Genomic DNA, 14,124 nt, shown 5'->3' on the forward strand with positions numbered 1-14,124 from the left:
TTTCCCTCCCAGGGCTCCCCAGACCACTGCTCTCAGACAGCAGCAGCCCCTCCTCCTATTAATGTAATCCATCATTTCTCCGCTAGAAGCCGCTACTACACTCCTTTCCCTCCCCAAACATGGTGGGTGGGGGAGGGCAGTGTCTGGAAATCCAGCTAGCAAGAGGCAGATCATTTTTAATTTATCATTGCGTGCCGCTCAAATGAACCCTGTCCCTCTCTCCCTCTCACCACCTGCGCCCCATGACCAAGTCACATCTCCCACGTTCATCTCTGACACCCATATCCACACTCCCAAGCAATGCCCGCCTTCTCACTGACCTGCTCTGCTTGGATGAGAGGCAGTTTTCTCATTTCCTTGCCTCGAGGGGTGCCGAACCCTAAGAAAGAGGGACGGACGGTCAGACGGATACAAGGACACGGATACAATGGCGGCGGATACAATGGCGGCGACTATGTTTGGGGTTTGGCCCGGCACGGCACGGCAGATTCATGACGAGATACCTGCTTTATCAGATAAAGGGCCGTAACTGGCAAACGACTGTAACTTTCTGGAATTTCCTTCTCCTTACCGCCCCCAGGACGCCTCAGGGACCCGCTCCTAGAGACTCTTAACAGCTACCTTTTCCTCCGCAGACTTTGTCTCTCCACGTCCCCAGAACCAAAACCGAGCAGCTCTAGGGTAGTTGAAGGCGATCCGGCCTCACGGAAGCGGAGTGATACCAGGCCTTGCATAGCGCCGCTTTCTCTGTCAGCGAGCTCCGTCCCGCCTACCCTGGCTGTTTCGGTACTGGAGTGGGCAGGGGCGGGGTCTGGATTTTGAGAAAGCAGCGCTGGACGGAGAGAAGCCGACTAAACCAAAGGGTCTCGGTATTAGTTCCCCTCTTTTAGGGAGCTCCTCCACCCCAAACCTACAATCTTTTCCCCTGAACTGAAATGTATACGGGTTTCGGGAGGTGACATCAGTGAATCCGCTTCGGCCTCATAAGGCGGACGGATACCAAAATATAGTTGTTACAAATTCCCTTCTCCAAAGCCTGCGGCCTGCCGTAGTGGGTGGGTTGGGGGAGGGGGCCAAGGTAAGAAGGTCAGGAAGGAGGCTCAAGACTGAGAGGAAGGTAAATTCTGATCTATTCCAAAAAGTATGCGTCACCTTTATGAGAGAAGCCCCTTCCAACCGCTCTGCTCTTCTCAGCAATCAGCCTTTTGAACTGAAGGGCAGGGGTGGGGCGGGGCGTCTGGAAAGCTGCTCTGGTCCGACTTGCTGATCAATATCAAATACCTTAGTCTTTTCTTGTTCTTCTCCTCTAAGTTTCTCGTCCTTGTTGCCTACCGTATTTCTTGCACAGAAATAGTCGAAGGTAAGGTAGGATGAGAATATAGGGAAAGCACAGATGGACGGAGAGAAGCATATTAATACCAAACTACCACGGTGTATACATAAGGCATTCTTATGCCCTGCCTCCCCTCCTGACGCCCACGATATTTTCTGCACCTAAACATTCAGGAGCCTGAGCATGGGCATGTGGAAAACAACTCTGTACTCATGGAAGAGGATGAATCTCAAATATCTTTGTACTCTTGAGCCACCTCCCACCCCACACCCCCACCGCAGGGTTTCCTTATTTGTCACCTAAAATGGAAGGTGAAGTAGAAGAGAGTTAAGAAAGCAGCACTAAAGTGAGAAGGGATTAAATGCCAAACTAACTCGTTGTGGGGCCCTTTTTACGCCTGACCCACCATATTGCCTGCACAAAAAGTCAGATGAGGTAGAGGAAATATCAGAAAAGGAGGCTGGAAGAGGAGAGGCGATTTGAGGCCACCCTGGAGGTTCTGGGCAGCCCTCCCCAGTTCCGCTTTCAATGTTCCTGGGACCACGGAGGAGAGGAAGGTGGGAGGCGGCGCCCGTGGAGGCCGAGCCACTGCCCCTCTTCTAAGGGATGGCAGCCCTAGATAGACCCCTGGCCTGAGGAAACAAACCACCTGTCTGTGCCAGTGTCGTCATTCTTTCTGCCACACTGCCATTTTCTCAGTCACAGTGGTAGCACACTTTGCCATTTCGCCATCCCCACAGTTGCCCAGGAAAGAGGGCCTTTCGCTGTCAGAACCCGCAGCGCCTCAGACAACCCTCCCTGTCTCACCCCACAGCCAGGTGTCAGGCACCAGGTAGGGCCTCACCTGGCTCCTCTTCACTGTCCTCTCTAAGGAAAAAGAGACACTACCCATGCACTTCTCAAGGGAGAACCTAGCTGCTCTCCTGACTTCTCTCACCACTATATCTTGCCTAATGAATGCATATGCTCATTCTCCCTGAATATATAATTTTTTTTGATTTTCCATTCCAAGTTGAAAATAGTGAGGGGCCATTGAGTCATGAAAATTCCATGGCACCTTCTGCTGTTTGCAGATCAAGGCCTATCTCTAGGTTTGTCTTTTTCTTTGATGTCTGTAACCCCAAGGCTTAGCCTAGAGTCTGCCACATGGGAGATGCTCTGTGTATAATTTTCAGTGGAGGAAGGAAGCAAAAATTTTTTTAAAAAATACATTTTGGAAAGAAACCTGGAGAATCTAAATATCACATTTTGCAATGAACATTTGGGAGGATACACGTAATTTAGATTTGATAGGTTTTTTCCCTTTTCTGTCTTCTTTTCATGCTTGAAACTATGCCTTACTAAGCTCCTTAATATATAGCAAACCCCTATGAAATCATAAAGAAAAGACCAGTGACCAACAATCCAGTAGAAAAATAAGCAAATATATGAACAGATTGTTCATAAAAAAGACAAATCACCATTTCTTAAATATATGAGAAAATCTTTCATCTCACTGATAATAACAGAAGTGAAAATTATAATTACAATGATATATTGTTTCTCATCAGTCATATTGGCAAAGAACAAGAAGTTTGGAAACAAATTGGATTGGAGAAAGGGTAGGAAAACTGGCATCCTTATACATTGTTAGTGGCTTGCCTCTTTTGGAGGGTAATCTATTGTTAGACAAATATGTGAAAGAGACTTGGAGGCTTACTTGTATGAACTTTTGTGTGTGCTTTTCGAATTTCTAAGCTCATATTTATAATAACTATTCAAAAATAAATTTTAACTTAAATGAAATATGCCTTATAATCAGAGGATATTTTAAACACACCACATATTCTTAGAAATGCTCCAAATCCTCAGACTTACACAGATTCTAAACCAGGCCACCATGTTAGTAAAAGACAGTGAGAAAGGCCCGCTGGTTGTCTTTGAAATGTTTCCAATTCTTAAATGGCATTAACGAGGGTAGATGGTTTATCCTCCAAATCTGAAGGACAAACTTCCAAGAGGCCCTTAACTACACATTTCTCCTGTAAGATTCACAATCTATTTTACTGGGTAAGTCCATAATAAATGCTGTACAGGCACTATTACTACTATTAAAGATAATTTTGCTTTCCATCGAGGAGACTATATCTGGATACATACAGAAGTGTGATGTGAAACAGCACTCTTGATACTTAGAAAATATCCAAAGAGCAGAAAGGGTAGCCATTGAAAATAATGATTATGGAAGGTAAGCTTTCTATTTTTTAGGAATCTTTTTGTTTTAGGGTAGTCCCAGATTTTGGTCCTTCCATTGAAGGAAACAAAGAATGGTGAGATAATTCTCATGATTATACTCTTAACTGAGTTCATATGCTGCTTTAGAAATGTTCTTTGTTCTGAAAATCATTTAACTTCTTTTCTATTGCATTTTAAAATTAATTAATTAATTAATTTATGGCTGCATTGGGTCTTCGTTGCTGCACGCAGGCTTTCTCTAGTTGCGGCAAGCAGGGCCTACTCTTCATTGCAGTGTGCGGGCTTCTCATTGCGGTGGCTTCTCTTGTTATGTATCACGGGCTCTAGGCATGTGGACTTCAGTAGTTGTGGCACACAGGCTCAGTAGTCGTGGCGCACAGGCTTAGTTGCTCCGTGGCATGTGGGATCTTCCCAGACCAGGGCTCAAACCCATGTCCCCTGTATTGGCAGGCAGATTCTTAACCACTGTGCCACCAGAGAAGTCCTATTGCAATTTTTTTTTGCAGTACGCGGGCCTCTCACTGTTGTGGCCTCTCCTGTTGCGGAGCACAGGCTCGGGACGCGGAGGCTCAGCGGCCATGGCTCATGGGCCCAGCCGCTCCGTGGCAGGTGGGATCTTCCCGGACCGGGGCACGAACCCATGTCCCCTGCATTAGCAGGCGGACTCTCAACCACTGCGCCACCAGAGAAGCCCTTTGTTGTTTTTTTTAGTTTGTTTGTTTTGGGATTTTTTTGCACCTATTGCAATTTTTTTAATTGAAGTTTCTGCGAATGTCTATTTTCCCTATCCTTTAACTTATTTTTTATTACCTAAGTTATATATGCTCACAGTAGAAAAATTGGTAATTATAAGAAAAACTTTTAGGAAAGGTATTGCACATCCTAACACTGATAAATACTGCTAACATTTTGGTATATATCCTTCCAGACATATCAGTGGCAGTCTGTGTCTACACAGACACACACATACACATGCATACACAAATAAACATATCTTCACCAAAAATGATTTCATTATGTTTATTTCACTGTAATCAGTTATCTTTCCAGCAGCATAAAACACGCTATTATTTCTCCTAATTTATTTATTTAGTATTTATTTTTTATCATTTTTTAACATCTTTATTGGAGTAAAATTGCTTTACAATGGTGTGTTAGTTTCTCCTGTATAACAAAGTGAATCAGCTATATGTATACATATATACCCATATCCCCTCCCTCTTGCATCTCCATTCCACCCTCCCAATCCCTCCCTTCTAGGTGGTCACAAAGCACTGCGCTGATCGCCCTGTGCAATGTGGCTGCTACCAACTAGCTACCTATTTTACATTTGGTAGTATATGTATGTCCATGCTACTCTCTCATTTCATCCCAGATTATGCTTCCCCCTCCCTGTGTCCTTAAGTCCATTCTCTACGTCTGTGTCTTTATTCCTGTCCTGCTGCTGGGTTCTTCAGAACCTTTTTTTTTTTTTTTTTAGATTCCGTATATATGTGTTAGCATACAGTATTTGTTTTTCTCTTTCTGACTTACATCACTTGGTATGACAGACTCTAGATCCATCCACCTCACTACAACTAACTCAATGTCATTTCTTTTTATGGGTGAGTAATATTCCATTGTACATATGTGTCACATCTTCTTTATCCATTCATCTGTTGATGAACACTTAGGTTGCTTCCATGTCCTGCCTATTGTAAATAGTGCTGCAGTTAACCTTGTACAACATGACACGTTTTCAATTATGGGTTTCTCAGGATATATGCCCAGTAGTGGGATTCCTGGGTCACATGGTAGGTCTATTTTTAGTTTTTTAAGGAACCTCCATACTGTTCTCCATTGTGGCTGTATCAATTTATATTCCCATCAGAAGTGCAAGAGGGTTCCCTTTTCGCCACACCCTCTCCAGCATTTATTGTTTGTAGATTTTTTGATGATGGCCATTCTGACCAGTGTGAGGTCATAGCTCATTGTAGTTTTGATTTGCATTTCTCTAATGATTAGTGATGTTGAGCATCCGTTCATGTGTTTGTTAGCAATTTGTATAGCTTCTTTGGAGAAATGTCTATATAGGTCTTCTGCCCATTTTTGGATTGGGTTGTTTGTGTTTTTGATATTGACCTGCATGAGCTGCTTGTAAATTTTGGAGATTAAACCTTTGTCAGTTGCTTTGTATGAAAATATTTTCTCCCATTCTGAGGGTTGCCTTTTCATCTTGATTATGGTTTCCTTTGCTGTGTAAAAGATTTTATGTATCATTAGGACCCATTTATTTATTTTTGTTTTAATCTCCATTTCTCTAGGAGGTGGGTCAAAAAGGATCTTGCTGTGATTTCTGTCATAGAGTGTTCTGCCTACGTTTTCCACTAAGAGTTTGATAGTGTCTGGCCTTACATTTAGGTCTTTAATCCGTTTTGAGTTTATTTTTCTGTATGATGTTCGGGAACGTTCTAATTTCATTCTTTTACATGTAGCTGTCCAGTTTTCCCAGCACCACTTGTTGAAGAGGCTGTATTTTCTCCATTGTGCATTCTTTCCTCCTTTATCAAAGATAAGGTGACCATATGTGCATAGGTTTATCTCTGGGCTTTCTACCCTGTTCCACTGATCTATATTTCTGTTTTTGTGCCAGTACTATACTGTCATGATTACTGTAGCTTTGTAGTATAGTCTGAAGTCAGGGAAACTGATTCCTCCAGCTCCGTTTTTCTGTCTCAAGATAGCTTTGGATATTCGGGGTCTTTTGTGTTTCCATACAAATTGTGAGATTCTTTGTTCTAGTTCTGTGAAAAATGCTACTGGTAGTTTGATAGGGATTGCATTGAATCTGTAGATTGCTTTGGGTAGTAGAGTCATTTTCACAGTATTGATTCTTCCAATCAAAGAACATGGTATATCTCTCCATCTGTTTGTATCACCTTTAATTTCTTTCATCAGTGTCTTAAAGTTTTCTTCATACAGGTCTTTTGCCTCCTTAGGTAGGTTTATTCCTAGGTATTTTACTCTTTTTGTTGCAGTGGTAAATGGGAGTATCTCCTTAATTTCTCTTTCAGATTTTTCATCATTAGCGTATAGGAATGCAGGAGATTTCTGTGCATTAATTTTGTATCCTGCTAATTTAAAAAATTCATTGATTAGCTCTACTAGTTTTCTGGTAGCATCTTTAGGCTTCTCTATGTATAGTATCATGTCATCTGCGAACAGTGACAGTTTTACTTCTTCTTTTCCGATTTGGATTCCTGTTATTTCCTTTTCTTCTCTGATTGCTGTGGCTAAAACTTCCAAAACTATGTTGAATAATAGTGGTGAGAGTGGGCAACCTTGTCTTGTTCCTGATGTTAATGGAAATGGTTTCAATTTTTCACCATTGAGAACAATGTTGGCTGTGGGTTTGTCATATATGGCTTTTATTATGTTGAAGTATGTACCTTCTATGCCACTTTCTGGAGAATTTTTATCATAAATGGGTGTCGAATTTTGTCAAAAGCTTTTTCTGCATCTATTGAAATGATCATATGGATTTTATCCTTCAATTTGTTAATATGGTGTATCACATTGATCGATATGCGTATATTGAAGAGTCCTTGCATTCCTGGGTTAAACCCCACTTGATCATGGTGTATGATCCTTTTAATGTGCTGTTGGATTCTGTTTGCTAGTATTTTGTTGAGGATTTTTGCATCTATGTTCATCAGTGATATTAGCCTGTAATTTTCTTTCTTTGTGACATCTTTGTCTGGCTTTGGTATCAGGGTGATGGTGGCCTCATCGAATGAGTTTGGGAGTGTTCCTTCCTCTGCTGTATTTTGGAAGAGTTTGAGAAGGATAGGTGTTAGCTCTTCTCTAAGTGTTTGGTAGAATTGGCCTGTGAAGCCATCTGGTCCTTGGCTTTTGTTTGTTGGAAGATTTTTAATCACAGTTTCAATTTCAGTGCTTGTGATAGGTCTGTTCATATTTTCTATTTCTTCCTGGTTCAGTCTCGGAAGGTTGTGCATTTCTACGAATGTGTCCATTTCTTCCAGGTTGTGCATTATATTGGCATATAGTTGCTTGTAGTAATCTCTCATGATCATTTGAATTTCTGCAGTATCAGTTGTTATTTCTTTTTCATTTCTAATTCTATTAGCTTCAGTCTTCTCCCTTTTTTTCTCAATGAGTCTGATTTATCAATTTTGTTTATCTTCTCAAAGAACCAGCTTTTAGTTTTATTGATCTTTTCTATCATTTTCTTCATATCCTTTTCATTTATTTCTGATCTGATATTTATGATTTCTCTCCTTCTGCTAACTTTGCAGTTTTTCTGTTCTTCTTTCTCTACTTGCTTTAGGCGTAAGGTTAGGTTGTTCATTTTTGATGATTCTTGTTTCTTGAGGTAGGGTTGTATTGCTATATACTTCCCTCTTAGAACTGCTTTTGCTGCATCCCTTAGGTTTTGGGTCATCGTGTTTTCATTGTCATATGTTTCTTGGTATTTTTTGATTTTCTCTTTGATGTCTTCAGTGATCTCTTGGTTATTTAGTAGTGTATTGTTTAGCCTCCATTTGTTTGTATTTTTTACAGAATTTTCCCTGTAATTGATATCTAGTCTCATAGCACTGTGGTTGGAAAAGATACTTGATATGGATTCAATTTTCTTAAATTTACCAAGGCTTGATTTTTGATCCAAGATATGAACTATCCTGGAGAATGTTCCATGAGCACTTGAGAAGAAAGTATATTCTGTTGTTTTTGGATGGAATGTGCTTTAAGTATCAATGAAGTCCATAATGTGTATTGTATCATTTAAAGCTTGTGTTTCCTTTTTTATTTTCATTTAGGATTATCTGTCCATTGATGAAAGTGGGATGTTAAAGTCCCCTACTATGATTGTGTTACTGTCAATTTCCCCTTTTATTGCTGTTAGCATTTGTCTTATGTATTGAGCTGCTTCTTTGTTGGGTGCATGCATATTTACAATTGTTATATCTTCTTTTTGGATTGATCCCTTGATCATTATGTAGTGTCCTTCTTTGTCTCTTGTATAGTCTCTATTTTAAAGTCTATTTTGTCTGATATTAGTATTCCTCCTCCAGCTTTCTTTTGATTTCCATTTGCATGGAGTATCTTTTTCCATCCCCTCACTTTTAGTCTGTATGTGTCCCTAGGTCTGGAGTGGGTCTCTTGTCGACAGCATATATACTGGTCTTGTTTTTGTATCCATTCAGCCAGTCTATGTCTTTTGGTTGGAGCATTTAATCCATTTACATTTAAGGTAATTTTCCATATGTATGTTCTTATTACCATTTTCATAATTTTGGGGGGTTTCTTATAGTAGGTCTTTTCCTTCTCTTGTGTTTCCTGCCTAGATAAGTTCCTTTAGCATTTGTTGTAAAGCTGGTTTGGTGGTGCTGAATTCTCTTAGCTGTTGCTTGTCTGTCAAGGTTTTAATTTCTCCATTGAGTCTGAATGAGATCCTTGCTGGGTGGAGTAATCTTGGTTATAGGTTTTTCCCCTTTATCACTTTAAATATGTCCTGCTACACCCTTCTGGCTTGCAGAGTTTCTGATGAAAGTTCAGCTGTTAACCTTATGGGGATTCCCTTGTATGTTATTTGTTGCTTTTCCCTTGCTTCTTTTAATATTTTGATTTGTATTTAACTTTTGAAAGTTTGATTAATATGTGTCTTGTCATGTTTCTCCTTGAATTTATCCTGTATGAGGCTCTCTGCTTTCTGGGCTTGACAGACTATTTCCTTTCCCATATTGGGGAAATTTTCAACTATAATGTCTTCAAATATTTTCTCAGTCCCTTTCTTTTTCTCTTCTTCTTCTAGGACCCCTATATTTTGAATGTTGGTGTGTTTAATGTTTTCCCAGAATTCTCTGAGTCTGTCCTCAGTTTTTTTCATCCATTTTTCTTTATTCTGCTCTGCGGTATTTGCTTCCAATATTTTATCTTCCAGGTCTTATCCTTTCTTCTGCCTCAGTTATTCTGCTATTGATTCCTTCTAGAGAATGTTTAATTTCATTTATTTTGTTGTTCCTCATTATTTGTTTGCTCTTTATTTCTTTTAGGTCCTTGTTAATCCTTTGTTGTATTTTCTCCATTCTATTTCCAAGATTTTGGATCATGTTTACGATCATTACTCTGAACTCTTTTTCAGGGTGACTGCCTATTTCATCTTCATTTGTTTGGTCTGTTGGGTTTTTACCTTGCTCCTTCATCTGCCATGTGCTTCTCTATCTTCTCATTTTCCTGAACCTACTGTGTTTGGCGTCTTCTTTGCACAGGCTGCAGGTTCATAGTTCCCATTTTTTTGTGTGTCTGCCCCCAGTGGCTAGGGTTGTTTCAGTGGGTTGTGTAGGCTTCCTGGTGGAGGGAGTGGTGCCTGTGTTCTGGTGGATGAGGCTGGATCTTGTCTTTCTGGTAGGCAGGACCCTGTCTGGTGGTGTGTTTTGGGGTGTCTGTGAACTTATTATGAATTTAGGCTGCCTCTCTTCTAATGGGTGGGTTTGTGTTCCTGTCTTGCTAGTTCTTTGGCATGGGGTGTCCAGCACTGTAGCTTGCTGGCCATTGAGTGGAGCTGGGTCTTAGCATTGAGACGGAGGTGTCTGGGAGACCTCTTGCCAATTGATATTATGTGGGGCTGGGTGGTCTCTGGTGGTCCAGTGTCCTGAACTTGGCTCTCCCACCTCAGAGGCTCAGGCCTGACATCCGGCCGGAGCACCAAGACCTTGTCAGCCACACGGTTTAATCTTCTCAGCATCATAATGGATTTGTGAAAACCCACAATGACCAAAAGAACCTCCAACAATCAGCAACTCCTTTCCTTGGCCTCCCAGTGCAGGGTCCTTATTTCTCCTATTTTAAAAACACACTCTCTTGACACCTCTTCCTCCAAAATTTTCTGCTCCTGCCACTTCTTGCTTCATTGATTTCTCTATTTGTTTATTTTTTGTATTTTGCCATTTGACTTTCAAAAAACGTTTAGGTATATTTTAATAACATAGGAAAAATTCTTATGAAATGATGTCAAGTAAAAGAATATATTTTCAAAAATGATTTTATCCGGAACATATTATATAATTAAAAGGTATGTGCATAGAAAAGCAAAAATCAGCAGTAGTGATTGCACTTGTGATCTGGATTATGTGAGGTTTCTTTCTCTATGGTTTATACTCTTCTGTATTTTCTACATTTCTATAGTAAGTATATTATATTCACGATAAAGTCAGTATTACTTTTAAAGGACTCCACTGTGGATTTTTTAAATTATGGTAAAATACAGACAGCATAAAATTTACCATTTTAAAGTGTACAATCCAGTTGCATTAAGTACATCCATAAGGTTGTATAATCATCATCATTATCTAGTTTCACAAATTATTCAGAAATCCTGTACTGTTAAGCCCTCACTCCCATTCCGCCTCCACATGTCCACTGGCAACCACTAATCTGTTTTCTTTTCCTGTTGCTTACCTATTCTGCCTATTTCATATAAGTGTCTTTTTTTACTTAGCAGAATGTCTTCAAGATTCATCCATGTTTTAGCTATATTTTTATTGCGTAAAAAGTCACATAGCATAAAATTCACCCCTTTAACCTGTTTAAAGGGTACAGCTCAGTGGCATTTAGTACAATAATATTTTGTACAACCATCACCAATACCTAGTTCCAGAACATTCTCATCACCCAAAAAGGAGACGCCATATCCAGTAAGCAGTCATGCCCCATTTCCCCTTTTCCCTAGCCCTTGCCAAACACTAATCTACTTTCTATATCTATGGATTTTCATATTCTGGATGTTTCATATAGATGGAATCATACAGTATGTGGTGGTCCTTTATTACTTACTTCCTTCACTTAGTATAATGTTTTCAAGGTTCATCCGTGTTGTAGCATGTATCAGGATTTCATTTCTTTTTATGGCTAAATAATATTCCACTGCATGTATTCAATATGTACCATATTTTGTTTATCCATTCATCTGTCAATAGATATTTGGGTTGTCTCCACCTTTTAGCTATTGTGAACATTGGTGTACAGGTATCTGTCTGAGTCCCTACTTTCAATTCTTTGGGGCATATACCTAGGAGTAGAATTTCTGGGTCATATATCAATTCTATGTTTAATTTTTTTGAGGAACCACCATGCTGTTTTCCACAGTGGCTGAACCATTTTTGCATTCCTAGCAGCAATACAGAAGGGTTTCTCCACATCTTCTCCAACACTTCCAACACTTATGTTCTGTGGGTTTTGTTTTTTAATATAGCTGTCCTATGGGGTATAGAGTGGTGTCTTATTGTTGTTTCTAATTTGCATTTCCGTAATGTTTACTGGTGTTGATCATTTTTTTTTACATCTTTATTGGAGTATAATTGCTTTACAATGGTGTGTTAGTTTCTGCTTTATAACAAAGTGAATCAGTTATACATATACATATGTTCCCATATCTCTTCCCTCTTGTGTCTCCCTCCCTCCCACCCTCCCTATCCCACCCCTCTAGGTGGTCACAAAGCACCGAGTTGATCTCCCTGTGCTATGCAGCTGCTTCCCACTAGCTATCAATTTTACGTTTGGTAGTGTATATATGTCCATGCCACTCTCTCACTTTGTCCTAGCTTACCCTTCCTCCTCTCCATATCCTCAAGTCCATTCTCTAGTAGGTCTGTGTCTTTATTCCTGTCTTACCCCTAGGTTCTTCATGACATTTTTTCCCTTAGATTCCATATATATATGTTACCATATGGTATTTGTCTTTCTCTTTCTGACTTACTTCACTTTGTATGACAGACTCTAGGTCCATCCACCTCACTACAAATAACTCAATTTCATTTCTTTTTATGGCTGAGTAATATTCCATTGTATATATGTGCCACATCTTCTTTATCCATTCATCCGATGATGGACACTTAGGTTGTTTCCATCTCCTGGCTATTGTAAATAGAGCTGCAATGAACATTTTGGTACATGACTCTTTTTGAATTATGGTTTTCTCAGGGTATATGCCCAGTAGTGGGATTGCTTGGTCATATGGTAGTTCTATTTGTAGTATTTTAAGGAACCTCCATACTGTTCTCCATAGTGGCAGTACCAATTCACATTCCCACCAGCAGTGCAAGAGTGTTCCCTTTTCTCCACACCCTCTCCAGCATTTATTGTTTCTAGATTTTTTGATGATGGCCATTCTGACCGGTGTGAGATGATATCTCATTGTAGTTTTGATTTGCATTTCTCTAATGATTAATGATGTTGAGCATTGTTTCATGTGTTTGTTGGCACTCTGTATATTTTCTTTGGAGAAATGTCTATTTAGGTCTTCTGCCCATCACCTTTTGATATGCTTATTGTTCATTTATATATCTTATTCGGAGAAGTGCCTATTCAAGTCCTTTGTCCATTTTTAATTGGATTATTTGTCTTTTGTTTGTTGAGTTAAGAATTCTTTATATATTCTGAATCCAAGTTTCTTATTAGATATATTTTTCATAGAAATAGACAACCAGATTCTCAAATTTAGTTAGAAATTCAAAGGACTGGAATAGTAATTAACATTTCGAAAAGGAAAAACAATGTTGGAGGAGTTACACTACTGATTTCAAGCTACAAGTGAGGCATTGGTTAAAGGACATACATTTAGATTAATGAAGCAGAATAGAGGCTCAAAATAGACCCACATATAAGTGGACAATTGATTTTTGAAAAAGTACTCAAATACTTTGAGATATCAAGGGAATTGATAGTCCTTCCAACAAATGGTGCTAATACTACTTGGTATCCATTTTGGGGAAAATATGAACATAGATTCTTAACTCACATACTGCACAAAAATTAACTTGAAATTTATCATAGACCAAAACATAACAGTTCAAATTATAAAGCATCTACAAAACAACATAGGAGAAATTTTTTGTACCTTTGAGGTAGACAAAAGATTTCTTAGGACAAAAAGGTATGAACCATAAGAGAATAAAAATTAAATTAGACATCTTAAAAAGTTTTGTTCTTAGAAAATAAACACAAAGATAATAAAAAGACTTCCTGGAGATTCTAACAAAGGACTTGCAAAAGGAATATATAAAAAGAAAACTTACAACTCAATAATATAAAGATAGATGGCCCAATATAAAATCAAAATAAAAATATTTTAAAATCCTATAAAAATCCAATCTAATATAAACTTCAAAGTAAAATATAAAAATATCAAATGAAAAAACATCTCAAATGAATTTATCACAAGTGGAGATACAAGTGACCAATGAGCATGTAAAGAAATGTTCAACATTATTAATCATCCTGAAAATGCAAATTAAAACTAAAATGCAAAACTTGTATGAATTCCCTATAACTGCTAAATTTAAAAAGGCTGACAATAGGGCTTCCCTGGTGGCGCAGTGCTTGGGGGTCCGCCTGCCGATGCAGGGGGCGCGGGTTCGTGCCCCGTTTCGGGAGGATCCCGCGTGCCGCGGAGCGGCTGGGCCCGTGGGCCGTGGCCACTGGGCCTGCGCGTCCGGAGCCTGTGCTCCGCAAATGGGAGGGGCCGCAACAGTGAGAGGCCCGCATAACGCAAGAAAAAA

At 39.5% G+C, this 14,124-nt stretch overlaps 1 protein-coding gene across 1 annotated transcript in view; it reads right to left on the reverse strand.

Moving 5' to 3' along the window:
• Window positions 1-14,124, reverse strand: part of ARMCX5 (armadillo repeat containing X-linked 5) — a 48,759-nt gene that overhangs the window by 3,677 nt on the left and 30,958 nt on the right. The window contains 2 exon segments of the mRNA XM_007451233.1: window positions 321-379; window positions 622-832. Of these exon segments, the coding sequence (XP_007451295.1) occupies window positions 321-379; window positions 622-832 (270 nt within the window).

This window comes from Lipotes vexillifer, unplaced genomic scaffold (assembly GCF_000442215.2).
Source record: "Lipotes vexillifer unplaced genomic scaffold, Lipotes_vexillifer_v1.1 scaffold609, whole genome shotgun sequence".
Classification (NCBI taxonomy): domain Eukaryota; kingdom Metazoa; phylum Chordata; class Mammalia; order Artiodactyla; family Lipotidae; genus Lipotes; species Lipotes vexillifer.